The 26,780-nt window shown below is 43.4% G+C and overlaps 1 protein-coding gene and 9 non-coding genes across 11 annotated transcripts; all 10 read left to right on the top strand.

Annotated features, from left to right (window-relative positions):
- Positions 1–1,275: 1,275 nt before the first annotated feature.
- trnap-agg (transfer RNA proline (anticodon AGG)) lies at positions 1,276–1,347 on the top strand. Its single transcript has one exon. It is a non-coding gene; the product is annotated as a tRNA-Pro (tRNA).
- Positions 1,348–2,192: 845 nt separating this feature from the next.
- On the top strand, positions 2,193–2,264 carry trnap-agg (transfer RNA proline (anticodon AGG)). The gene has a single exon. It is a non-coding gene; the product is annotated as a tRNA-Pro (tRNA).
- Positions 2,265–3,126: 862 nt separating this feature from the next.
- Positions 3,127–3,198, top strand: trnap-agg (transfer RNA proline (anticodon AGG)). The gene has a single exon. It is a non-coding gene; the product is annotated as a tRNA-Pro (tRNA).
- Positions 3,199–4,061: 863 nt separating this feature from the next.
- On the top strand, positions 4,062–4,133 carry trnap-agg (transfer RNA proline (anticodon AGG)). The gene has a single exon. It is a non-coding gene; the product is annotated as a tRNA-Pro (tRNA).
- An 862-nt stretch (positions 4,134–4,995) lies between these two features.
- trnap-agg (transfer RNA proline (anticodon AGG)) lies at positions 4,996–5,067 on the top strand. The gene has a single exon. It is a non-coding gene; the product is annotated as a tRNA-Pro (tRNA).
- Positions 5,068–5,929: 862 nt separating this feature from the next.
- trnap-agg (transfer RNA proline (anticodon AGG)) lies at positions 5,930–6,001 on the top strand. Its single transcript has one exon. It is a non-coding gene; the product is annotated as a tRNA-Pro (tRNA).
- An 862-nt stretch (positions 6,002–6,863) lies between these two features.
- Positions 6,864–6,935, top strand: trnap-agg (transfer RNA proline (anticodon AGG)). Its single transcript has one exon. It is a non-coding gene; the product is annotated as a tRNA-Pro (tRNA).
- An 862-nt stretch (positions 6,936–7,797) lies between these two features.
- trnap-agg (transfer RNA proline (anticodon AGG)) lies at positions 7,798–7,869 on the top strand. Its single transcript has one exon. It is a non-coding gene; the product is annotated as a tRNA-Pro (tRNA).
- Positions 7,870–8,731: 862 nt separating this feature from the next.
- trnap-agg (transfer RNA proline (anticodon AGG)) lies at positions 8,732–8,803 on the top strand. The gene has a single exon. It is a non-coding gene; the product is annotated as a tRNA-Pro (tRNA).
- A 2,332-nt stretch (positions 8,804–11,135) lies between these two features.
- Positions 11,136–26,704, top strand: LOC135514635 (clarin-1-like). Of its 2 annotated transcripts, none has more exons than XM_064938079.1 (3): positions 11,136–11,709; positions 20,954–21,037; positions 22,754–26,704. In XM_064938079.1, exons 1-3 carry the CDS (start codon positions 11,457–11,459, stop codon positions 23,017–23,019), a joined length of 603 nt encoding a protein of 200 aa, XP_064794151.1. In that variant the 5' UTR covers positions 11,136–11,456; the 3' UTR covers positions 23,020–26,704. The 2 variants fall into 2 exon arrangements, with proteins under 2 accessions (XP_064794151.1, XP_064794150.1); XM_064938078.1 differs by having other exon boundaries at positions 20,858–21,037.
- The last annotated feature ends 76 nt before the right edge of the window (positions 26,705–26,780 follow it).

The following is a 26,780-nucleotide window of genomic DNA, read 5'->3' as shown; positions in this document are numbered from 1 at the left end:
GTTTTTTTGTTTTTTATTCACATACCGGTGCGTCAATCGGATCAAATGAAATGAGATCCAATTGATTTTGATGTCTACTTTTTAATTGTTAAAATCTACATTTAGCTCTTTCTTAATTTGTTTCTTGCTGTTACAGCTAATGAAGATTGAATCTGAAAGACTCAGCAGATGAATTACAGAGTATTTGAACTGAAACCTGGTCAACTGCTTGGAAGATAGCTATGCTCACAAGTATACCACCAACACTCACGTGATTCACTGTGGCCTGGCAACATCGACCCTTCAATCCATATCCTCACCGTCATTGCTGGTGACTGCAAAACAATGGCTTGAAATAAATGGCTCGTTGGTCTAGGGGTATGATTCTCGCTTAGGGTTCGAGAGGTCCCGGGTTCAAAAACCGGATGAGCCCTTTTGAAGATACTTTAACAATCTGAGACCGGCGGATCTTGGGGAACTGGTTGGAGGGGCGACTGCCACCACTGGAGTGCAGGACCAGGTGGATGAGTGATGAAGTTAATGGACTGCTAATCCATTGTGCTCTGCACTCCCTGGTTCAGCATCGCACAACATTTATTAATTTCTTCCTTGGTTAAAAAATCTGTCATTTTAACAGGTACATAGGTTACCTTCAGACGAGTCCCGTGACCCTTGTGGGGGTCGTAGAGCAAAACTGAGAACGACATTGTGTTTGTGAGAGTCTCCCCTTTCCATAGCATGGTCAAACTTTTTTTTAGGTCAAACCATTCGGAAGCTACAGACATTTGTATGAGAAGACAGATTTTAGGGATGTGTCATGTTTTGACAAATATTGCTCTCGCTCTGCCACATTTCACCAAAGATGCAGAGGTGTGACATCAGCAGTTATGGTAGGATTGAGAAGCATCCAGTGCAAAGTACGTGACATTTCTAGTTTAAAACTGACAGATTCCAATGTTTTTTTGTTTTTGCTTTAAATACCGGGGCGTCAATCGGATCAAATGAAATGTGATCCAATTGATTTTGATGTCTACTTTTTAATTGTTAAAATCTACATTTAGCTCTTTCTTAATTTGTTTCTTGCTGTTACAGCTCATGAAGATTGAATCTGAAAGACTCAGCAGATGAATTACAGAGTATTTGAACTGAAACCTGGTCAACTGCTTGGAAGATAGCTATGCTCACAAGTGTACCTCCAACACTCACGTGATTCACTGTGGCCTGGCAACATCGACCCGTCAATCCATATCCTCACCGTCATTGCTGGCGTCTGCAAAACAATATATTGCAAGAAATGGCTCGTTGGTCTAGGGGTATGATTCTCGCTTAGGGTGCGAGAGGTCCCGGGTTCAAATCCCGGATGAGCCCTTTTGAAGCTACTTTAACAATCTGAGACCGGCGGATCTTGGGGAACTGGTTGGAGGGGCGACTGCCACCACTGGAGCGCAGGACCAGGTGGATGAGTGATGAAGGCAATGGACTGCTAATCCATTGTGCTCTGCACTAGTGGGTTCAGCATCGCACAACATTTATTAATTTCTTCCTTGGTTTAAAAGTCTGTCATTTTACCGGGACATAGGTTACCTTCAGACGAGCCCCGTGACCCTTGTGGGGGTCGTAGAGCAAAACTGAGAACAGCATTGTGTTTGTGAGAGTCTCCCCTTTCCATAGAATGGTCAAACCGTTCGGAAGCTACAGACATTTGTATGAGAAGACAGATTTTAGGGATGTGTCATGTTTTGACAAATATTGCTCTCGCTCTGCCACATTTCACCAAAGATGCAGAGGTGTGACATCAGCAGTTATGGTAGGATTGAGAAGCATCCAGTGCAAAGTACGTGACATTTCTAGTTTAAAACTGACAGATTCCAATGTTTTTTTGTTTTTTATTCACATACCGGTGCGTCAATCGGATCAAATGAAATGAGATCCAATTGATTTTGATGTCTACTTTTTAATTGTTAAAATCTACATTTGGCTCTTTCTTAATTTGTTTCTTGCTGTTACAGCTAATGAAGATTGAATCTGAAAGACTCAGCAGATGAATTACAGAGTATTTGAACTGAAACCTGGTCAACTGCTTGGAAGATAGCTATGCTCACAAGTGTACCTCCAACACTCACGTGATTCACTGTGGCCTGGCAACATCGACCCGTCAATCCATATCCTCACCGTCATTGCTGGTGTCTGCAAAACAATATATTGCAAGAAATGGCTCGTTGGTCTAGGGGTATGATTCTCGCTTAGGGTGCGAGAGGTCCCGGGTTCAAATCCCGGATGAGCCCTTTTGAAGCTACTTTAACAATCTGAGACCGGCGGATCTTGGGGAACTGGTTGGAGGGGCGACTGCCACCACTGGAGCGCAGGACCAGGTGGATGAGTGATGAAGGCAATGGACTGCTAATCCATTGTGCTCTGCACTAGTGTGTTCAGCATCGCACAACATTTCTTAATTTCTTCCTTGGTTTAAAAGTCTGTCATTTTACCGGGACATAGGTTACCTTCAGACGAGCCCCGTGACCCTTGTGGGGGTCCTAGAGCGAAGCTGAGAACAGCATTGCGTTTGTGAGAGTCTCCCCTCTCCATAGAATGGTCAAACTAGTTTTTAGGTCAAACCGTTCGGAAGCTACAGACATTTGTATGAGAAGACAGATTTTAGGGATGTGTCATGTGTTGACAAATATTGCTCTCGCTCTGCCACATTTCACCAAAGATGCAGAGGTGTGACATCAGCAGTTATGGTAGGATTGAGAAGCATCCAGTGCAAAGTACGTGACATTTCTAGTTTAAAACTGACAGATTCCAATGTTTTTTTGTTTTTTATTCACATACCGGTGCGTCAATCGGATCAAATGAAATGAGATCCAATTGATTTTGATGTCTACTTTTTAATTGTTAAAATCTACATTTAGCTCTTTCTTAATTTGTTTCTTGCTGTTACAGCTAATGAAGATTGAATCTGAAAGACTCAGCAGATGAATTACAGAGTATTTGAACTGAAACCTGGTCAACTGCTTGGAAGATAGCTATGCTCACAAGTATACCACCAACACTCACGTGATTCACTGTGGCCTGGCAACATCGACCCTTCAATCCATATCCTCACCGTCATTGCTGGTGACTGCAAAACAATGGCTTGAAATAAATGGCTCGTTGGTCTAGGGGTATGATTCTCGCTTAGGGTGCGAGAGGTCCCGGGTTCAAATCCCGGATGAGCCCTTTTGAAGCTACTTTAACAATCTGAGACCGGCGGATCTTGGGGAACTGGTTGGAGGGGCGACTGCCACCACTGGAGCGCAGGACCAGGTGGATGAGTGATGAAGGCAATGGACTGCTAATCCATTGTGCTCTGCACTAGTGGGTTCAGCATCGCACAACATTTATTAATTTCTTCCTTGGTTTAAAAGTCTGTCATTTTACCGGGACATAGGTTACCTTCAGACGAGTCCTGTGACACTTGTGGGGGTCGTAGAGCAAAACTGAGAACAGCATTGTGTTTGTGAGAGTCTCCCCTTTCCATAGAATGGTCAAACTAGTTTTTAGGTCAAACCGTTCGGAAGCTACAGACATTTGTATGAGAAGACAGATTTTAGGGATGTGTCATGTTTTGACAAATATTGCTCTCGCTCTGCCACATTTCACCAAAGATGCAGAGGTGTGACATCAGCAGTTATGGTAGGATTGAGAAGCATCCAGTGCAAAGTACGTGACATTTCTAGTTTAAAACTGACAGATTCCAATGTTTTTTTGTTTTTTATTCACATACCGGTGCGTCAATCGGATCAAATGAAATGAGATCCAATTGATTTTGATGTCTACTTTTTAATTGTTAAAATCTACATTTAGCTCTTTCTTAATTTGTTTCTTGCTGTTACAGCTAATGAAGATTGAATCTGAAAGACTCAGCAGATGAATTACAGAGTATTTGAACTGAAACCTGGTCAACTGCTTGGAAGATAGCTATGCTCACAAGTATACCACCAACACTCACGTGATTCACTGTGGCCTGGCAACATCGACCCTTCAATCCATATCCTCACCGTCGTTGCCGGTCGACTGCAAAACAATGGCTTGAAATAAATGGCTCGTTGGTCTAGGGGTATGATTCTCGCTTAGGGTGCGAGAGGTCCCGGGTTCAAATCCCGGATGAGCCCTTTTGAAGAGCCTTTAACAATCTGAGACCGGCGGATCTTGGGGAACTGGTTGGAGGGGCGACTGCCACCACTGGAGCGCAGGACCAGATGGATGAGTGATGAAGGCAATGGACTGCTAATCCATTGTGCTCTGCACTAGTGGGCTCAGCATCACACAACATTTATTAATTTCTTCCTTGGTCAAAAAGTCTGTCATTTTACCGTGACATAGTTTACCTTCAGACGAGTCCTGTGACACTTGTGGGGGTCGTAGAGCAAAACTGAGAACATCATTGTGTTTGTGAGAGTCTCCCCTTTCCATAGAATGGTCAAACTAGTTTTTAGGTCAAACCGTTCGGAAGCTACAGACATTTGTATGAGAAGACAGATTTTAGGGATGTGTCATGTTTTGACAAATATTGCTCTCGCTCTGCCACATTTCACCAAAGATGCAGAGGTGTGACATCAGCAGTTATGGTAGGATTGAGAAGCATCCAGTGCAAAGTACGTGACATTTCTAGTTTAAAACTGACAGATTCCAATGTTTTTTTGTTTTTTATTCACATACCGGTGCGTCAATCGGATCAAATGAAATGAGATCCAATTGATTTTGATGTCTACTTTTTAATTGTTAAAATCTACATTTAGCTCTTTCTTAATTTGTTTCTTGCTGTTACAGCTAATGAAGATTGAATCTGAAAGACTCAGCAGATGAATTACAGAGTATTTGAACTGAAACCTGGTCAACTGCTTGGAAGATAGCTATGCTCACAAGTATACCACCAACACTCACGTGATTCACTGTGGCCTGGCAACATCGACCCTTCAATCCATATCCTCACCGTCATTGCTGGTGTCTGCAAAACAATATATTGCAAGAAATGGCTCGTTGGTCTAGGGGTATGATTCTCGCTTAGGGTGCGAGAGGTCCCGGGTTCAAATCCCGGATGAGCCCTTTTGAAGCTACTTTAACAATCTGAGACCGGCGGATCTTGGGGAACTGGTTGGAGGGGCGACTGCCACCACTGGAGCGCAGGACCAGGTGGATGAGTGATGAAGGCAATGGACTGCTAATCCATTGTGCTCTGCACTAGTGGGTTCAGCATCGCACAACATTTATTAATTTCTTCCTTGGTTTAAAAGTCTGTCATTTTACCGGGACATAGGTTACCTTCAGACGAGTCCTGTGACACTTGTGGGGGTCGTAGAGCAAAACTGAGAACAGCATTGTGTTTGTGAGAGTCTCCCCTTTCCATAGAATGGTCAAACTAGTTTTTAGGTCAAACCGTTCGGAAGCTACAGACATTTGTATGAGAAGACAGATTTTAGGGATGTGTCATGTTTTGACAAATATTGCTCTCGCTCTGCCACATTTCACCAAAGATGCAGAGGTGTGACATCAGCAGTTATGGTAGGATTGAGAAGCATCCAGTGCAAAGTACGTGACATTTCTAGTTTAAAACTGACAGATTCCAATGTTTTTTTGTTTTTTATTCACATACCGGTGCGTCAATCGGATCAAATGAAATGAGATCCAATTGATTTTGATGTCTACTTTTTAATTGTTAAAATCTACATTTAGCTCTTTCTTAATTTGTTTCTTGCTGTTACAGCTCATGAAGATTGAATCTGAAAGACTCAGCAGATAAATTACAGAGTATTTGAACTGAAACCTGGTCAACTGCTTGGAAGATAGCTATGCTCTCAAGTATACCTCCAACACTCACGTGATTCACTGTGGCCTGGCAACATCGACCCGTCAATCCATATCCTCACCGTCATTGCTGGTGTCTGCAAAACAATATATTGCAAGAAATGGCTCGTTGGTCTAGGGGTATGATTCTCGCTTAGGGTGCGAGAGGTCCCGGGTTCAAATCCCGGATGAGCCCTTTTGAAGCTACTTTAACAATCTGAGACCGGCGGATCTTGGGGAACTGGTTGGAGGGGCGACTGCCACCACTGGAGCGCAGGACCAGGTGGATGAGTGATGAAGGCAATGGACTGCTAATCCATTGTGCTCTGCACTAGTGTGTTCAGCATCGCACAACATTTCTTAATTTCTTCCTTGGTTTAAAAGTCTGTCATTTTACCGTGACATAGTTTACCTTCAGACGAGTCCTGTGACACTTGTGGGGGTCGTAGAGCAAAACTGAGAACAGCATTGTGTTTGTGAGAGTCTCCCCTTTCCATAGAATGGTCAAACTAGTTTTTAGGTCAAACCGTTCGGAAGCTACAGACATTTGTATGAGAAGACAGATTTTAGGGATGTGTCATGTTTTGACAAATATTGCTCTCGCTCTGCCACATTTCACCAAAGATGCAGAGGTGTGACATCAGCAGTTATGGTAGGATTGAGAAGCATCCAGTGCAAAGTACGTGACATTTCTAGTTTAAAACTGACAGATTCCAATGTTTTTTTGTTTTTTATTCACATACCGGTGCGTCAATCGGATCAAATGAAATGAGATCCAATTGATTTTGATGTCTACTTTTTAATTGTTAAAATCTACATTTAGCTCTTTCTTAATTTGTTTCTTGCTGTTACAGCTAATGAAGATTGAATCTGAAAGACTCAGCAGATGAATTACAGAGTATTTGAACTGAAACCTGGTCAACTGCTTGGAAGATAGCTATGCTCACAAGTATACCACCAACACTCACGTGATTCACTGTGGCCTGGCAACATCGACCCGTCAATCCATATCCTCACCGTCATTGCTGGTGTCTGCAAAACAATATATTGCAAGAAATGGCTCGTTGGTCTAGGGGTATGATTCTCGCTTAGGGTGCGAGAGGTCCCGGGTTCAAATCCCGGATGAGCCCTTTTGAAGCTACTTTAACAATCTGAGACCGGCGGATCTTGGGGAACTGGTTGGAGGGGCGACTGCCACCACTGGAGCGCAGGACCAGGTGGATGAGTGATGAAGGCAATGGACTGCTAATCCATTGTGCTCTGCACTAGTGGGTTCAGCATCGCACAACATTTATTCATTTCTTCCTTGGTTTAAAAATCTGTCATTTTACCGGGACATAGGTTACCTTCAGACGAGCCCCGTGACCCTTGTGGGGGTCCTAGAGCGAAGCTGAGAACAGCATTGCGTTTGTGAGAGTCTCCCCTCTCCATAGAATGGTCAAACTAGTTTTTAGGTCAAACCGTTCGGAAGCTACAGACATTTGTATGAGAAGACAGATTTTAGGGATGTGTCATGTTTTGACAAATATTGCTCTCGCTCTGCCACATTTCACCAAAGATGCAGAGGTGTGACATCAGCAGTTATGGTAGGATTGAGAAGCATCCAGTGCAAAGTACGTGACATTTCTAGTTTAAAACTGACAGATTCCAATGTTTTTTTGTTTTTTATTCACATACCGGTGCGTCAATCGGATCAAATGAAATGAGATCCAATTGATTTTGATGTCTACTTTTTAATTGTTAAAATCTACATTTAGCTCTTTCTTAATTTGTTTCTTGCTGTTACAGCTAATGAAGATTGAATCTGAAAGACTCAGCAGATGAATTACAGAGTATTTGAACTGAAACCTGGTCAACTGCTTGGAAGATAGCTATGCTCACAAGTATACCACCAACACTCACGTGATTCACTGTGGCCTGGCAACATCGACCCTTCAATCCATATCCTCACCGTCATTGCTGGTACCTGCAAAACAATGGCTTGAAATAAATGGCTCGTTGGTCTAGGGGTATGATTCTCGCTTAGGGTGCGAGAGGTCCCGGGTTCAAATCCCGGACGAGCCCTTTTGAAGAGCCTTTAACAATCTGAGACCGGCGGATCTTGGGGAACTGGTTGGAGGGGCGACTGCCACCACTGGAGCGCAGGACCAGATGGATGAGTGATGAAGGCAATGGACTGCTAATCCATTGTGCTCTGCACTAGTGGGCTCAGCATCACACAACATTTATTAATTTCTTCCTTGGTCAAAAAGTCTGTCATTTTACCGTGACATAGTTTACCTTCAGACGAGTCCTGTGACACTTGTGGGGGTCGTAGAGCAAAGCTGAGAACAGCATTGTGTTTGTGAGAGTCTCCCTTTCCATAGAATGGTCAAACTAGTTTTTAGGTCAAACCGTTCGGAAGCTACAGACATTTGTATGAGAAGACAGATTTTAGGGATGTGTCATGTTTTGACAAATATTGCTCTCGCTCTGCCACATTTCACCAAAGATGCAGAGGTGTGACATCAGCAGTTATGGTAGGATTGAGAAGCATCCAGTGCAAAGTACGTGACATTTCTAGTTTAAAACTGACAGATTCCAATGTTTTTTTGTTTTTTATTCACATACCGGTGCGTCAATCGGATCAAATGAAATGAGATCCAATTGATTTTGATGTCTACTTTTTAATTGTTAAAATCTACATTTGGCTCTTTCTTAATTTGTTTCTTGCTGTTACAGCTAATGAAGATTGAATCTGAAAGACTCAGCAGATGAATTACAGAGTATTTGAACTGAAACCTGGTCAACTGCTTGGAAGATAGCTATGCTCACAAGTATACCACCAACACTCACGTGATTCACTGTGGCCTGGCAACATCGACCCTTCAATCCATATCCTCACCGTCGTTGCCGGTCGACTGCAAAACAATGGCTTGAAATAAATGGCTCGTTGGTCTAGGGGTATGATTCTCGCTTAGGGTGCGAGAGGTCCCGGGTTCAAATCCCGGACGAGCCCTTTTGAAGAGCCTTTAACAATCTGAGACCGGCGGATCTTGGGGAACTGGTTGGAGGGGCGACTGCCACCACTGGAGCGCAGGACCAGATGGATGAGTGATGAAGGCAATGGACTGCTAATCCATTGTGCTCTGCACTAGTGGGCTCAGCATCACACAACATTTATTAATTTCTTCCTTGGTCAAAAAGTCTGTCATTTTACCGTGACATAGTTTACCTTCAGACGAGTCCTGTGACACTTGTGGGGGTCGTAGAGCAAAACTGAGAACATCATTGTGTTTGTGAGAGTCTCCCCTTTCCATAGAATGGTCAAACTAGTTTTTAGGTCAAACTGTTCGGAAGCTACAGACATTTGTATGAGAAGACAGATTTTAAGGATGTGTCATGTTTTGACAAATATTGCTCTCGCTCTGCCACATTTCACCAAAGATGCAGAGGTGTGACATCAGCAGTTATGGTAGGATTGAGAAGCATCCAGTGCAAAGTACGTGACATTTCTAGTTTAAAACTGACAGATTCCAATGTTTTTTTGTTTTTTATTCACATACCGGTGCGTCAATCGGATCAAATGAAATGAGATCCAATTGATTTTGATGTCTACTTTTTAATTGTTAAAATCTACATTTGGCTCTTTCTTAATTTGTTTCTTGCTGTTACAGCTAATGAAGATTGAATCTGAAAGACTCAGCAGATGAATTACAGAGTATTTGAACTGAAACCTGGTCAACTGCTTGGAAGATAGCTATGCTCACAAGTATACCACCAACACTCACGTGATTCACTGTGGCCTGGCAACATCGACCCTTCAATCCATATCCTCACCGTCGTTGCCGGTCGACTGCAAAACAATGGCTTGAAATAAATGGCTCGTTGGTCTAGGGGTATGATTCTCGCTTAGGGTGCGAGAGGTCCCGGGTTCAAATAAGCTAAGGACCCTGGGACTAAACACCTCACTCTGCAACTGGATCCTGGTCGCCCCCCAGGTGGTAAGGGTAGTTAACAACACATCCGCCACGCTGATCCTCAACACGGGGGCCCCTCAGGGGTGCATGCTCAGTCCCCTCCTGTACTCCCTGTTCACTCATGACTGCATGGCCAGGCACAACTCCAGGGTCCTGTGTGGCTCAGTCGGTAGAGCATGGCGCTTGCAACGCCAAGCGTCGTGGGTTCGATTCCCGCTGGGACCACCCATTTGTAAAGTAGTGGCCCCAGCCGACTTGTAAGTCGCTTTGGACAAAAGCGTCTGCTAAATGGGATATATTATTATTTATTATTATTATAAAACCATTGTCAAGTTTGCCAATGACACAACAGTGGTAGGCAACATCCCTGGGACCAAGCTTCCTGCCATCCAGGATCTCTATTCCAGGCGGTGTCAGAGGAAAGCCCTAAAAATTGTCAAAGACTCCAGCCGTCCTAGTCATGGACCGTTCTCTCTGCTGCGGTACCGGAGCGCCAGTCAAGGTCCAAAAGGCTTCTTAACAGCTTCTTCCCCCAAGCCATTAGACACCTGAACAGCTAATCAAAGGGATTCCCAGACACCTCTATTACACTGCTTCTACTCTCTGTTTATTATCTATGCATAGTCACTTTAACTCTACCTACATGTACATATTACGTCAATTATCTTGACTAACCGGTGCCCGCGTACATTGACTCTGTACCGGTACACCATGTATATAGTCTCGCTATTGTTATTTTACTGCTGCTTTTGAATTATTTGTTGCTTTTATTTTCTATTTTTTACCGAACACTTTTTTTTCTTAAAACTTCTTAAAGCATTGTTGGTTAATTAAGTGCTTGTAAGAATTTCACTGTAAGGTCTACATCTGTTGTGTAGACCTTACAGTGAAGGGCAGGCATTCATTTCAAGTACAGAAGAAAGTCGGGAGGGGAGGACCACAGGAAGAGACAGAAGAGAGGAGGCTATTTTACATGATTAAGGGTGGGACGCAGACAGTTGAATAAGACTTTAAACATGACAGGAAAGCATTCAACAGGAAAGTGTGATTATGTTCTGATACAGTGTGGATGGTATGAGAAGGAAAGAGAGAGGATGAGATCCAGGATGATGGAGAAGGGGATACAGGAAATGAGTTTAAAGAGTATACTGACTAGAACGTCATTAGATTAAAATATATATATATATATTTGAGACGAAGGGAAACGTGCTGCCACGTCGGATTTATTTTCTCCCAGTCTCTAGCCCACACTCCAGTACAGTAGGTGGTAGTAATGCACCATGACATTGAATGCCAACCGCCGATAAACTCCACGGAAGAAGAAGAAAATCACGTGTTCAGTGCAGCAGATGAGCTTCGTACCCAATCAGACAACAGGTCACCGAGGCTTAAGTCGTCCCTGTCGCGTTCTTTGAGAAGCGTCTCCCGAATTTAAAACCTTGGTTACTTGGAAACAATGAGCAAGGGGGAAAACTATCAATGTAACGTAATACACAACGGCCACGTTAGAACAGCATCAATACGGTATAAACATTTAGCTTTTTCAATGAGGCTTGTCATAATAGTTTAACACAGATATTTAGCGTCTTCGTTTTGGATTATTTGCCTCAGCAAGAATTTGCTACCAACTGGAGAGGAATTGAACACCATGGACTGGTCAGACTAATTATTTTCCCACACTCTTCTGACACCATGCCAAATCGTCAAAAGAAAATTATATTCTCTGTCGCCGGTGTGTTGAGTTTCGGTTGCGTCCTCATTGTTGCTGCCGCGATGGGGTCGCAATTTTGGGTCCAGGGGACTATGCTGTGTACAACCGGGGCGCAGCTTGTAAATGCCACAGGACAAGAGCTTGATAAATTTGTCGGTAGAGTTAACTATGGTCTCTTTCACGGACAGACAGTTAAGCAATGTGGACTTGGTGGAAGACCCTTCAGATTTTCATGTGAGTAGAAGTCCATGTGAATTGCATGAGAAGTTTGTGAAACACTGGTTTTAAAGATTACTGCTGGGTTGAAACATCATGTTCTCATGTGAGCATCTATTATGAAAAGTGAATAACAATGAGACAAGAGGTTACCCACTCCATTACTAATTCAAATGATTTTAGATAGACGACACCCTGTTTTAATTGAGTCCTATCCCTGTGACTTAAGGATCTATTTGATTAAATCAAATGTGATGTTTAGCATTAATTCCCTTGGCAGGATTGGCACAATATAAAGCCTACTTATAGACTGTAAAAAATCACCTTTACAATAAAGTATACAATAAAGTACAATAAAGTATACTGAACAAAAATCTAAATACAACAGTCAACAATTAACAATTTTACTGAGTTACAGTTCATATAAGGAAATCAGTCCATTGAAATTAATTCATTATACCCTAATCAATGGATTTCACATGACTGGGCAGGGGCGCAGCCACGGGTGTGCCTGGGAGGGCATAGGCCCACCCACTGGTGCCGAGCAAATGTGCGGCTCTCATGAGGACTGCCACAGGAAAGGATGACCCAGAGTTACCTCTCCTGCAGAGGATAACTTCATTAGAGTTACCAGCCTCAGAAATTTCAGCCCAAAGAAATGCTTCAGTGTTCAAGTAACAGACACATCTCAACATCAACTGTTCAGAGGAGACTGTGTGAATCAGGCCTTCATGGTCGAATTGCTGCAAAGAAACCACTATTAAAGGACACCAAAAATAAGAGACTTGCTTGGGCCAAGAAACACGAGCAATGGACATTAGATCGGTGGAAATCTGTCCTTTTGTCTGATGAGTCCAAATTTGAGATTTTTGGTTCCAACCGTCGTCTTTGAGACGCAGAGTAGGTGAAATTATGATCTCTGCATGTGTGGTTCCCACCGTGAAGCATGGAGGAGGTGGGATGATGTGGCAGTTCTTTGCTAGTGATACTGTCAGTGATTTGTTTCGAATTCAAGGCACACTTAACCAGCATGGCTACCACAGCATTTTGCATTGATACACCATCCCCTCTGGTTTGCACTTAGTGGGACTATCATTTGTTTTTCAACAGAACAGTTACCCAACACACCACCAGGATGTGTAAGGGCTACTTGACCAAGAAGGAGAGTGATGGAGTGCTGCATCACATGACCTGGCCTCCACAATCACCTGACCTCAACCCAATTGAGATGTTTTGGGATGAGTTGGACCGCGGCGTGAAGGAAAAGCAGCCAACGTGCTCTGTATATGTGGGAACTCCTTCAACATTTAACATTTACATTTAAGTCATTTAGCAGACGCTCTTATCCAGAGCGACTTACAAATTGGTGAATTCACCTTCTGACATCAGTGGAACAGCCACTTTACAATAGTGCATCTAAATCATTTAAGGGGGGGTGAGAAGGATTGCTTTATCCTATCCTAGGTATTCCTTGAAGAGGTGGGGTTTCAGGTGTCTCCGGAAGGTGGTGATTGACTCCGCTGTCCTGGCGTCGTGAGGGAGTTTCTTCCACCATTGGGGGCCAGAGCAGCGAACAGTTTTGACTGTGCTGAGCGGGAACTGTACTTCCTCAGTGGTAGGGAGGCGAGCAGGCCAGAGGTGGATGAACGCAGTGCCCTTGTTTGGGTGTAGGGCCTGATCAGAGCCTGGAGGTACTGCGGTGCCGTTCCCCTCACAGCTCCGTAGGCAAGCACCATGGTCTTGTAGCGGATGCGAGCTTCAACTGGAAGCCAGTGGAGAGAGCGGAGGAGCGGGGTGACGTGAGAGAACTTGGGAAGGTTGAACACCAGACGGGCTGCGGCATTCTGGATGAGTTGTAGGGGTTTAATGGCACAGGCAGGGAGCCCAGCCAACAGCGAGTTGCAGTAATCCAGACGGGAGATGACAAGTGCCTGGATTAGGACCTGCGCCGCTTCCTGTGTGAGGCAGGGGCGTACTCTGCGGATGTTGTAGAGCATGAACCTACAAGAACGGGCCACCGCCTTGATGTTAGTTGAGAACGACAGGGTGTTGTCCAGGATCATGCCAAAGTTCTTAGCGCTCTGGGAGGAGGAAACAATGGAGTTGTCAACCGTGATGGCGAGATCATGGAACGGGCAGTCCTTCCCCGGGAGGAAGAGCAGGTCCGTCTTGCCGAGGTTCAGCTTGAGGTGGTGATCCGTCATCCACACTGATATGTCTGCCAGACATGCAGAGATGCGATTCGCCACCTGGTCATCAGAAGGGGGAAAGGAGAAGATTAATTGTGTGTCGTCTGCATAGCAATGATAGGAGAGACCATGTGAGGTTATGACAGAGCCAAGTGACTTGGTGTATAGCGAGAATAGGAGAGGGCCTAGAACAGAGCCCTGGGGGACACCAGTGGTGAGAGCGCGTGGCGAGGAGACAGATTCTCGCCACGCCACCTGGTAGGAGCGACCTGTCAGGTAGGACGCAATCCAAGCGTGGGCCGCGCCGGAGATGCCCAACTCGGAGAGGGTGGAGAGGAGGATCTGATGGTTCACAGTGTCGAAGGCAGCCGATAGGTCTAGAAGGATGAGAGCAGAGGAGAGTTAGCTTTAGCAGTGCGGAGCGCCTCCGTGATACAGAGAAGAGCAGTCTCAGTTGAATGACTAGTCTTGAAACCTGACTGATTTGGATCAAGAAGGTCATTCTGAGAGAGATAGCGGAAGAGCTGGCCAAGGACGGCACGTTCAAGAGTTTTGGAGAGAAAAGAAAGAAGGGATACTGGTCTGTAGTTGTTGACATCGGAGGGATCGAGTGTAGGTTTTTTCAGAAGGGGTGCAACTCTCGCTCTCTTGAAGACGGAAGGGACGTAGCCAGCGGTCAGGGATGAGTTGATGAGCGAGGTGAGGTAAGGGAGAAGGTCTCCGGAAATGGTCTGGAGAAGAGAGGAGGGGATAGGGTCAAGCGGGCAGGTTGTTGGGCGGCCGGCCGTCACAAGAAGCGAGATTTCATCTGGAGAGAGAGGGGAGAAAGAGGTCAGAGCACAGGGTAGGGCAGTGTGAGCAGAACCAGCGGTGTCGTTTGACTTAGCAAACGAGGATCGGATGTCGTCGACCTTCTTTTCAAAATGGTTGACGAAGTCATCTGCAGAGAGGGAGGAGGGGGGGGGAGGGGGAGGAGGATTCAGGAGGGAGGAGAAGGTGGCAAAGAGCTTCCTAGGGTTAGAGGCAGATGCTTGGAATTTAGAGTGGAAGAAAGTGGCTTTAGCAGCAGAGACAGAGGAGGAAAATGTAGAGAGGAGGGAGTGAAAGGATGCCAGGTCCGCAGGGAGGCGAGTTTTCCTCCATTTCCGCTCGGCTGCCCGGAGCACTGTTCTGTGAGCTCGCAATGAGTCGTCGAGCCACGGAGCGGGAGGGGAGGACCGAGCCGGCCTGGAGGATAGGGGACATAGAGAGTCAAAGGATGCAGAAAGGGAAGAGAGGAGGGTTGAGGAGGCAGAATCAGGAGATAGGTTGGAGAAGGTATGAGCAGAGGGAAGAGATGATAGGATGGAAGAGGAGAGAGTAGCGGGGGGAGAGAGTGAAGGTTGGGACGGCGCGATACCATCCGAGTAGGGGCAGTGTGGGAAGTGTTGGATGAGAGCGAGAGGGAAAAGGATACAAGGTAGTGGTCGGAGACTTGGAGGGGAGTTGCAATGAGGTTAGTGGAAGAACAGCATCTAGTAAAGATGAGGTCGAGCGTATTGCCTGCCTTGTGAGTAGGGGGGAAGGTGAGAGGGTGAGGTCAAAAGAGGAGAGGAGTGGAAAGAAGGAGGCAGAGAGGAATGAGTCAAAGGTAGACGTGGGGAGGTTAAAGTCGCCCAGGACTGTGAGAGGTGAGCCGTCCTCAGGAAAGGAGCTTATCAAGGCATCAAGCTCATTGATGAACTCTCCGAGGGAACCTGGAGGGCGATAAATGATAAAGATGTTAAGCTTGAAAGGGCTGGTAACTGTGACAGCATGGAATTCAAAGGAGGCGATAGACAGATGGGTAAGGGGAGAAAGAGAGAATGACCACTTGGGAGAGATGAGGATCCCGGTGCCACCACCCCGCTGACCAGAAGCTCTCGGGGTGTGCGAGAACACGTGGGCGGACGAAGAGAGAGCAGTAGGAGTAGCAGTGTTGTCTGTGGTGATCCATGTTTCCGTCAGTGCCAAGAAGTCGAGGGACTGGAGGGAGGCATAGGCTGAGATGAACTCTGCCTTGTTGGCCGCAGATCGGCAGTTCCAGAGGCTACCGGAGACCTGGAACTCCACGTGGGTCGTGCGCGCTGGGACCACCAGATTAGGGTGGCGCGGCCACGCGGTGTGGAGCGTTTATATGGTCTGTGCAGAGAGGAGAGAACAGGGATAGATAGACACATAGTTGACAGGCTACAGAAGAGGCTACGCTAATGCAAAGGAGATTGGAATGACAAGTGGACTACACTTATCGAATGTTCAGAACGTTAAGCTTACGTAGCAAGAATCTTATTGACTAAAATGATTGAAATGATACAGTACTGCTGGAGTAGGCTAGCTGGCAGTGGCTACGTTGTTGACACTACACTAATCAAGTCGTTCCGTCGAGTGTAATAGTTTCTACAGTGCTGCTATTCGGGAGCTAGCTGGCTAGCTAGCAGTGTTGATTACGTAACGTTACGTTAAAAGAACGACAATAGCTGGCTAGCTAACCTAGAAAATCGCTCCAGACTACACAATTGTCTTAGATACAAAGACGGCTATGTAGCTAGCTAGCTACGATCAAACAAATCAAACCGTTGTACTGTAATGAAGTGAAATGAAAATGTGATACTACCTGTGGAGCGAGGCGGAATGTTGACCGGGTTGTTGAAGTTCAATTCGCAAGACGTTGGCTAGCTGTTGGCTAGCTAGCTAGCAGTGACTCCTACGTTAAGGACGACAAATAGCTGGCTAGCTAACCTCGGTAAATTAAGATAATCACTCTAAGTCTACACACTCTAAACTACACAATTACCTTGGATACGAAGACAGCAAAGACAACTATGTAGCTAGCTAACACTACACTAATCGAGTCGTTGAGTGTAATAGTTTCTACAGTGCTAGTGGACGTTAGCTAGCTGCTGTGCTAGTGGACGTTAGCTAGCTGCTGGGCAGAAAGCAGTGTAGACTACGTTAGGACGACGAAATACGATAATTACGCAATTATCTTTGATACAAAGACGGCTATGTAGCTAGCTAAGAAGAAATTGCTAAGATTAGACAAATCAAACCGTTGTACTATAATGAAATGTAATGAAAAGTTATACTACCTGCGGACCGAAGTGTAGATGCGACCGCTCGCTCCAACCCGGAACCAAGACTGTTGGAAAAGCATTCCAGGTGAAGCTGGTTGCCAAGACTGTGTAAAGCTGTCATCATGGCTACTTTGAAGAATCTAATATATAAAATACATTTTGATTTATTGATAACTTTTTTTGGTACTACATGATTCCATATGTGTTATTTCATAGTTTTGATGTCTTCACTATTATTCTACAATGTAGAAAATAGTAAAAATAAAGGAAAACCTTTGAGCAGGTGTGTCCAAACTTTTGACAGATACTGTATATTTACTTATGTGTGTATGTATGTATGTATGTGTATATATAGGATATGTGTATATATATATATATATATATACATACACACACACGTAAATATATACACAAGTAAATATACAGTATCTGTCAACGGTTTTCCTTTATTTTTACTATGTATATTATACATACATACATACACACACACACACACACAGTGGGCTCCAAAATTACTGGCACCCCTGACTGGTAATACAGAAACAAAATACTTAAAAAAAATATAAACAATATAATTTTAGAGAAACTCAAAATACCAACATGTGAGAAATACTGTACTTTGTTCATGTTTAAATGGAACCAACCAAAATCATACAATTATTTAATACATTTTACCAAAATTAAGGTTTCATAATTATTGGCACTCCTCATTTAGTACTTAGTGCAAATCACTTCTGGCAAGGATAACAGCATGGAGTCTTTTCCTGTAATGCTTGACAAGGTTAAGGAACACATTTGGAGGGATTTTATACCCTTTCAAGATCCTTCACATTCTTGGGTTTTTTTCTGGCAACCCTTCCGAAGAGCCTGTGGATGTGGCGTCTGATGGTGCTTTTTGAAACCTGGTGACCCCAAGACACCACCAACGCCTGCAATTCTTTCACAGTGATTCTTGGGGATTTTTTTGCTTCTCTCACCATTCTCCCTATCCTGTGGGGGCAAAATGCATTTGCGTCCTCTACCCGTGAGGTTTTAAACTGTTCCATATCTTTTGATTTTTTTAAATAATTGACCTGACAGTGCTCAATTGTTTGTGGATCTTCTTGTAACCATTACCAGATTTATGAAGGTCTACGACCATCTGTCTCTTTTGAACTGCCAGTTCTTTTGTTTTCTTCATGGAGTTTGATAAAAAGGAATATTGCATGCGTGTTACCTCATTTTTATATCCTAGTGAAACAGGAAGTGATGTAATGGCTCAATGTAGTTTCTTAAGACTTAGATAAACTTAAATACGTAGAATTTATTTCCTGGTTTAAGTTTGGTAGATTTTATTTACAATCTTTAAGGGTGCCTTTAACTGTGACACCTTGATTTGGAGGACATTGATTTTTAATTAAATCAGTAAATTATTTTGGTGGCTTCCATTGAAACATTAATAAAGTACAGTATTCCTCACATGTTGGTATTTTCAGTTTATCTCTAATTATATTGTTTATATTTTTTATGGAACTCGGTAGTGAGTGTTGCTACCAAAGACAGACAATTTTTTTTATGCACTTCAGTACCTCGACGGTCCCGTTCTGTGAGCATGTGTGGCCTACCACTTTCCGGTTGAGCCGTTGTTGCTCCTAGACATTTCCAATTCACAATAACAGCACTTACATTTCACCGGGGCAGCTCTAGCAGGGCAGAAATTTGACGAACTGACATGTTGGTAAGGTGGCATCCGATGATGGTGCCATGTTGAAAGTAACTAAGCTCTTCAGTAAGACTATTCTACTGCCAATGTTTATCTATAGAGATTGCATGGTTGTATGTTTGACTTTATACACCTGTCAGCAACTGGTGAGGCTAAAATAGCCGAATCCACTAATTTGAAGGAGTGTCCACATACTTTTGTATATATAGTGTCTTTGGCTATATCCATTATAATGATCCTGATATAAATTAATTTATCTAGCTCAGAGAAGTTGTCCGTCTCGTCACGTTTATATGCATGGCACGGTGGAAATCGCAAAAAAAAAAAACTTTGTTCCACAGGTCAGAGAGGCAGACATAAAAGTTTAGACAAGCCCAAACATGTCTTTCTTTACTCCCCAACAGGCTCAGGAAGGGCGAAGTTGGAGTCATGCGCCCTCCAAAACATGACCCACCTAACCGCGCTCCTTAACACCCTCCAGCTTAACCCAGAAGCACCAGTGTGTCGAAGGAAACACTTTTCAACACAAGAAGTCACAAGGGCGCAATTAGCCAAGTAAAGCACCTACAGCAAAACCCGGACGACGCTGGGCCAACTGTGCCGTCACGGCCGGTTGTGGCATAGCCCGGGAATAAACCCGGGTCTGTAGTAATGCCTCTAGCACTGCGATGCAATTTTCCTTAGACTGCTATGCCACTCGGGAGGCCCCCCTCAAACCAAACATTTTATAAAAGTACAGAATTCAAAATGGTAGTTGGGGGAAACATTGTAAAGTTATGCGTCTTTGAAATGTGATCAACTTGTTAACCCACTTCAGAGACAAGTAGGAGAAAATGCACTTTAATAATTTCCACACTGGAGAGCTTAACTTTGTTTATGCCCGTTCAGCATTGTCCACATCCGCTTAAGCCTTAGCCCCACCTATCTCTTTAAGAATTCCTGTGTTATTGCATGAGTCAGCATGGCATTGCCCTCCAGAAAGTAGTCTCTCTATTATCCGATTGTCACTAGTTAAGTCATCAATTGTAGAAAGGGGCAGGGTTTTATGTTCTTTAAATACGATTTTAAACCTAGCCACACTGCTAACCTTATGCCTAAACTTAAATGAATACCAAAAAGCAATTATTTTCCCATTTTTAAGATTCTCGACCATTTTGACTTTGTCACTGTGCTGTCTAGTGGAAACCCTATTATCCCCCGCGATTATTTCAGCCGATCATGGATCCTGCATTTCTTTTTCTCTAAAAAGCTCAGTGCTCTCTTCTTGGCTAAACTAGACTAGTAATTGAAATGTTTTATTCATATTTACGGATCCCATATAAGTTTGTAATTAAGTCATGTGAAAGTTTACATGTTCAAGAAGGCATTTCTGGAAAAACTAAATACAAAATCTAATGGTCCTACCTTGTAGGAAATGGCATCAAATGCCTACGATCCTGAATCTGGTCACAAATGCTAGCCTAGTGGCATGAGGAAATATTGTCAAACCACTTTTTTTCCAGGGGAGATTAAGTTTATACATTGACTGGCTGGCTGTGGGATAAATCTAATGGAACTGATAACAGGCATTACCTGGAGGATGTGGCATTTTTGTGCTATAACTCCCTACTATCAATGATTCATTTGAAGTTGACACATTTTGGAAGGTCAGCAGAACATTATTTAGTGCTAACAACAAACTCAAATCAAACAAAGCGATAGGAGAAATGTACATGGAGTAAAGAGAACCCTTTATCAAAGTCATGTAGGCTAGCCTTACAGGGGAAACCCAACTGCCTTCAACTAGGTTAATTGGCCATTCATAAGAGGGCATCTCTTATAACTCAGCAGTACATGTTTTGAGGTTGCAGTAACAAGAATCCTACACAAGCACAGTGGACTGAATCTTTATTGGACCGTGACACATGCATCATCAGCAACTGTTCACTAATGAGATTTGGCACACACACACATTATCTTTTCGCTTGACCCGGCAGGCTTACTAACCATTATGGTGGCTTTTTATATGAACAAAAAACTATTTGTTCTCTGATGGTTTGCGCCATCTGCCTTTATACAAATAGAGCACAGAGACTCATGCATGTGTTTCATCATGTGAAAGTTGTGGGGGGAAAAAATACTATTTACTGTTTAATAACTGTAGAACATTCCCACACCTCTCCATATTGTCCCTCTCCTTGTAGTTTTTCCGAACTTGGTGGACGTCATCCCAGCCAGTCTTCATGTCACTGTGATCTTCTTCTGCGGAGTTCTCATCCTCTTCTCCTCTGTGGCCACAGGCTTCTTTGTGTACAACGCCTTTGGTAGTCCCTACGAGACTCTGCACGGAGCCCTGGGACTCTACCTCTGGAACTTCGTCTGCTGTAAGCACACACAAAAATAGCATCTTAACCTTTTTCTTTCTAGAGTGGTATCCTTCACAGGGTAGCCGAATCACCTTCTAAGTTGTGAACAAGCAGCCTACCATATAAATATTGGCTAAGCACAAGCCCCCATACTCTGCAACATAAGCACAAAACACACCGCTCACATCACAGGTAAACAACTCTATTACACACATGCATTCCAACTTCAGATATAAATAGCTCGCTGTAGGCTAAACAGGAGCCACGTTTATTGGTTCTAACGTGGCATTTTTCCTGATGTTGGCCACATTTTTAGACAGGTGTACACAATTAAAAGACTCCTTGTGATCTGATTGTATCAGCTCTTCCTGACCACCTCTGAAAGAAGTCAGGCACACATTGTGTCTGGATGTATTACAATTGTAGACGGATCTAGTGAAACAATTTAAATAATCATTATCCCGCCCTCTAAAATCATTGACAGGTGGGTCCATTGTCTTTAAATAAATTAAGAAATATTATTTGGAAAGAAAATCTCAAATAATGTGCATACAGCAAGGGACCAATAATTCTGAAAATGTGGGCCCAATCAGAATGTGGACAAGATCAGAACGCATATTAGCCCCATGTATAAATGGGGCGATAGAGCAGTGGTTCTCAACCAGGAGTACTACATTTACATTACATTTAAGTCATTTAGCAGACGCTCTTATCCAGAGCGACTTACAAATCGGTGAATTCACCTTCTGACATCCAGTGGAACAGCCACTTTACAATAGTGCATCTAAATCATTAAGGGGGAGAGAAGGATTACTTATCCTATCCTTTCATCTTGTAAGATGTCTCCTTCTGCTCTTGGTAAGGCTTCTCCTCCACTCTTTTCTCCTGTTGTTCCCTCCTCAGGCCGAACTGAGCCTCCATCTGGGAAGACTTCCATTTCCGGGAAGAGATGTTCCCATTCTTTGGGCGATACTAGTACCCTTGGGGGTACTTGGCCTATACACTGGGTACTTGGGAAGACTCATGCTGGTACAGTAACCAAAAAAGGTTGAGAACCACTGCTATAGAGAACATGATTGGGGTCCAACAAAGGTGTCCTTCAACACTTCAACATTAGTTATAAGTGCATATCAGAGTCATTCAAACACAACAGCCAAGCCATGAGTGGTTGGCTGTACGTTATTGAGAAAAGGATCCACTTCCCTATTGCCTTTTTCAGCTTTAAAACCAGTATCCAGTAGCCTACCATCTCACCAGGAGACAGTGGGCTACTTGACCTCCCATCCAAATAATGGCACAAATTAAGAAAAACTGCACCAGAGTTAAAGGATATTTCTCAGTTATCTGGAACCGAGGCCCTACCTTAGGGGGCCTATTCAATCAAAACTGCTTGCCAGGTTTACACTAGAATGCAAGTTTGGATTCATCTAATCAATGAACCTATTTTTACGATTATGTGAAAGATGTCACCATGTTAATTAAAATCTGTCGCTGCAGTGAATGACCTATGCTTAATTGTTTTGGTAACCTTTTAGTGATTGCAACTACTGTAGCATTAACATATTTGCTTTTAATGTGGTGATGGAGGGAAAAGGTATTCTGCCTTATAGGAACGTGTTTACAGTAACTGATCATTTGGATGCCTTTGACTTCTTATTTGAACTCCCAGTGTTGTCAACTGTAAAAGTATAATATTGTGTGCCTGTCTGTCTGCCTGCCTGACCTTCTGAACAGGCCTCTGCAGCTGCCTGGTGATGATTCTGTTTGCCTCCGAGGTGAAGCTCCACCGGCTGTCTGACCACATCGCCAACTTCAACGAGGGCACGTTTATGTACAAGACGCACACAGAACAATTCGACCACTCCTTCTGGCTCATCTTCCTCACCTTCCTCGTCCATGGCCTTAACATCCTGCTGATCCGTGTGGCCGGGATCCAGTTCCCCTTCCAGGAGGCCAAAGAGTTGAATGTCAACACTGGGGCATCAGATCTCATGTACTGACCAGGGCTTTTGTTTGTTTGTGTGGCCGCTGGCTGCCCCTCCCCCACTCTAGTGACACTGAGCCTCGGCTATTGGCATGTCTCAATGGGAGACTTGGGGCCATAGCTCCTTGGTGCCCATGCGCTGTTGTAAGGTCCAAGAAAATGTGACCGTCCTAAGCCACTTCTTTTCTCTTTCCCATGACGAGCTGTCAGTCCTTCAGACGACACCCGGAGAAGTCTCCCTGGCCACCTCTGTTAGGGCCGCTGTTTTGAATCTTGGAGGGGAGGGGTCTTGTTTTTCTTTCCATCGTGTCATTAATTGGTGATATCTCGTTAGGCGGTGGGCCAATTAAAGGCCAGGATTTCACTCTGCTATAGAAAAGCAGAGACTTGTTTGGTTCCACTCCTTTTATCAGGTTTTTCCAAGAATTGGCAGTCCCTCCCTTAGCAGTCCCAAGTTATATCAATGAAGGGGGACTGTTAAACAGTATGTGACGATTGATTGACCAGAATAGGTACCATGTGTGTTTAGCCTTTCATTAGTGCCCCTGAAATGTATTGAAGACCACAACTGTACAACTTAAACAGAGCCGTTTCTCTATCCCTTGTGCTTCATATTGGTTTTTACTTATATATTTAGAAATCCTAGAGGTCGCTTCATTGTTTAGTTAGATTATGTATTCAGAATCGTGTGATTTGCAAATTTGAATGATTTTAATGATGATCATTCCTAATACAACATTTTATTTTATGTGTAGAGCTTTTTAGATTTGCTCGAGATTTATATTCTGTTGGTGTAAGTCTGACATTCTGACCACACCGCTTGCATGCGCGAGCGTTGCAAAATAAATTTCAACATACGTTATTCAATTATTGCACCCACTGCTCACGCGCACCTGCATTGCCAAGGGATAAAATAGAAGTCAGTTCTATTTGTGACACCGATCTCAGTGCAAGTCCTGCCTCTCCCATCTCCTCATTGGTTTATAGAAGCAGATAACCACGAGCCATCTCCTCATTGGTTATACCCACGTGGGTGATTGAAAGATGAGCTGAGTTCGGTCGTTCGTCGTGGTAACTGAGATGCCAATCGCCATATAAAGTCCAAAGAAGAAAAAGCCTGGAAGGAGGAGAGATGACTAGAAACGATTCGGTTGACTGTTTTATGTGTGGAGTAAGAGGACCTTGTCCATTTCAGGTGAAATAACAACTCAATGTTTATATCCCAGGTCAAATTAGCAGGAAACCGCAAGCTAGCTAAAAAGGATAAAATAGCAAGCTAAATTGCCATAAATGTTTAATGCTTTTCGACCTGTCCCCAAAATAATATAATTGGTTGAGTTTGTTTTGATATTTTAACCTGCAGAGTTCCTCTTTAACCAGCAGAGTTCCTAGGTCCAGTGTCTGTTATTTTTCCCATCTTAATATTTTCTTTTTATTGGCCAGTCTGAGATATGGCTTTTTCTTTGCAACTCTGCCTAGAAGCCAGCATCCCAGAGTCGCCTCTTCACTGTTGACGTTGAGACTGGTGTTTTGCTGGTACAATTGAATGACGCTGCCAGTTGAGGACTTTTGAGGCTTCTGTTTCTCAAACTAGACACTAATGTACTTGTCCTCTTGCACAGTTGTCCATCGAGGCCTCCCTTTCTTTCTATTCTGGTTAGGGCCAGTTTGTGCTGTTCTGTGAGGGGAGTAGTACACAGCGTTGTACGAGATCTTCAGTTTCTTGGCAATTTCTCGCAGTTCTCACCTTCATTTCTCAGAACAAGAATAGACTGCGTTTCAGAAGAAAGGTCTTTGTTTCTGGCTATTTTGAGCCTGTAATCGAACCTACAAATGCTGATGCTCAACTAGTCTAAATTAGGCCAGTTTTATTGCTTCTTTAATCAGGACAACAGTTTTAATCTGTGATAAAATAATTGCAAAAGGATTTTCTAATGATCAGTTAGCTAATCCAAGTTTATAATTTTAAAAGGCTAACACAACGTGCCATTGGAACACAGGCGTGATGGTTGCTGATAATGGGCCTCTGTAGGCCTATGTAGATATTCCATTAAATCAGCCATTTCCAGCTACAATAGTCATTTACAACATTAACAATGTCTGCACTGTATTTCTGATCAATTTGATGTTATTTTAATGGACAATTAAAAAAAAAAAAAAATTTAAACAATGACATTTCAAAGTGACCCCAAACTTTTGAACGGTAGTGTACTTATTACCTCAAATAACCTGTACCCCTGCACATTGACTATTTTTTTACTTAACACTTTTTCTTAACTGCATTGTTGGTTAAGGGGGCCTGTAAGTAAGCATTTCACTGTAAGGTGGTAAATTAAATTGATTGGACATGATTTGGAAAGCCACACACCTGTCCATATAAGGTCCCACAGTTAACAGTGCATGTCAGAGCAAAAAAACAAGCCATGAGGTCGAAGGAATTGTCCATACAGCTCAGAGACAGAAGAAGTTTGGAACCACCAAGACTCTTCCTAGAGCTGGCTGCTGGGCCTAACTGAGCAATCAGGGGAGAAGGACATTGGTCAGGGAGGTGACCAAGATGCTGATGGTCACTCTGACAGAGCTCCTCTGTGGAGATGGGAGAAACTTCCAGAAGGACAACCATCTCTGCAGCACTCCAACAATCCAGTATTTTTGGTAAAGTGGCCAGACGGAAGAAACTCCTAGGTAAAAGGCAAATGACAGAAATCTGGTGGCACACAAACCCAAGATTTAACTATTTGGCCTGAATTCCAAGCATCACGTCTGGAGGAAACCTGGCACCATCCCTACGGTGAAGCATAGTGGTGGCAACATCATACTGTAGGGATATTTTTCAGCGGGAGGGATTGGGAGACTAGTCAGGATCGAGAGGAAACATGAACGGAACAAAGTACTGAGAGATCCTTCATGAAAACCTGCTCAGGACCTCAGACTGGGGCAAAGGTTCCTCTTTCAACAGGACAACGACAAGTCTCTGATTGTCCTTGAGTGGCACAGCCAGAGCCTGGACTTGAACCCGAGCAAGCATCTCTGGAGAGACCGGAAAATAGTTGTGAAGTGACGCTCCCCATCCAACCTGATAAAGCTTGAGAGTATTTGTAGAGAAGAATGGAAGAAACTCCCCAAATACAGGTGTGCCAGGCTTGTAGCATCAGACCAAAGAAGACTTGAGGCTGTAATCGCTACCAAAGGTGCTTCAACAAAGTACTGAGTAAAGGGTCTGAAAACGTATATAAATGTGATATTTCCTTTTTATTTTTTATAAATTTGCTAAAATTTCTATACCTGTATTTTCTTTGTCATTATGGGGTATTGTGTGTAGATTGATGAAGAAAAAACACAATCCATTTTAGAATAAGGCTGTAACATAACAACGTGGAAAGAGTCAAGGGGTCTGAATTAGAGGTCGACCGATTTTATGATTTTTCAACACCAATACCGATTTTATATTTGTAATAATGACAATTGCAACAATACTGAATGAACCCTTTTATTTTAACTTAATATATAAATCAAATCTATTTAGTCTCACATAAATAATGAAACATGTTGAATTTGGTTTAAATAATGCAAAAACACAGTGTTGGAGAAGAAAGTAAAAGTGCCATGTAAAAAAAGCTAATGTTTTAAGTTTCTTGCTCAGAACATGAGAACATATGAAATCTGGTGGTTCAATATTCCCAGTTAAAAAGTTTTAGGTTGTAGTTATTATAGGAATTAATAGATTTTCTCTCTATATACCATTTGTATTTCATATATCTTTGACTATTTGATGTT

The sequence above is a fragment of the Oncorhynchus masou genome, chromosome 26 (assembly GCF_036934945.1).
Source record: "Oncorhynchus masou masou isolate Uvic2021 chromosome 26, UVic_Omas_1.1, whole genome shotgun sequence".
Taxonomy (NCBI): Eukaryota; Metazoa; Chordata; class Actinopteri; order Salmoniformes; family Salmonidae; genus Oncorhynchus; species Oncorhynchus masou.
The sequence above is the reverse complement of the archived record's forward strand: the minus strand, read 5'-3'. Positions and strand labels throughout refer to the sequence as shown.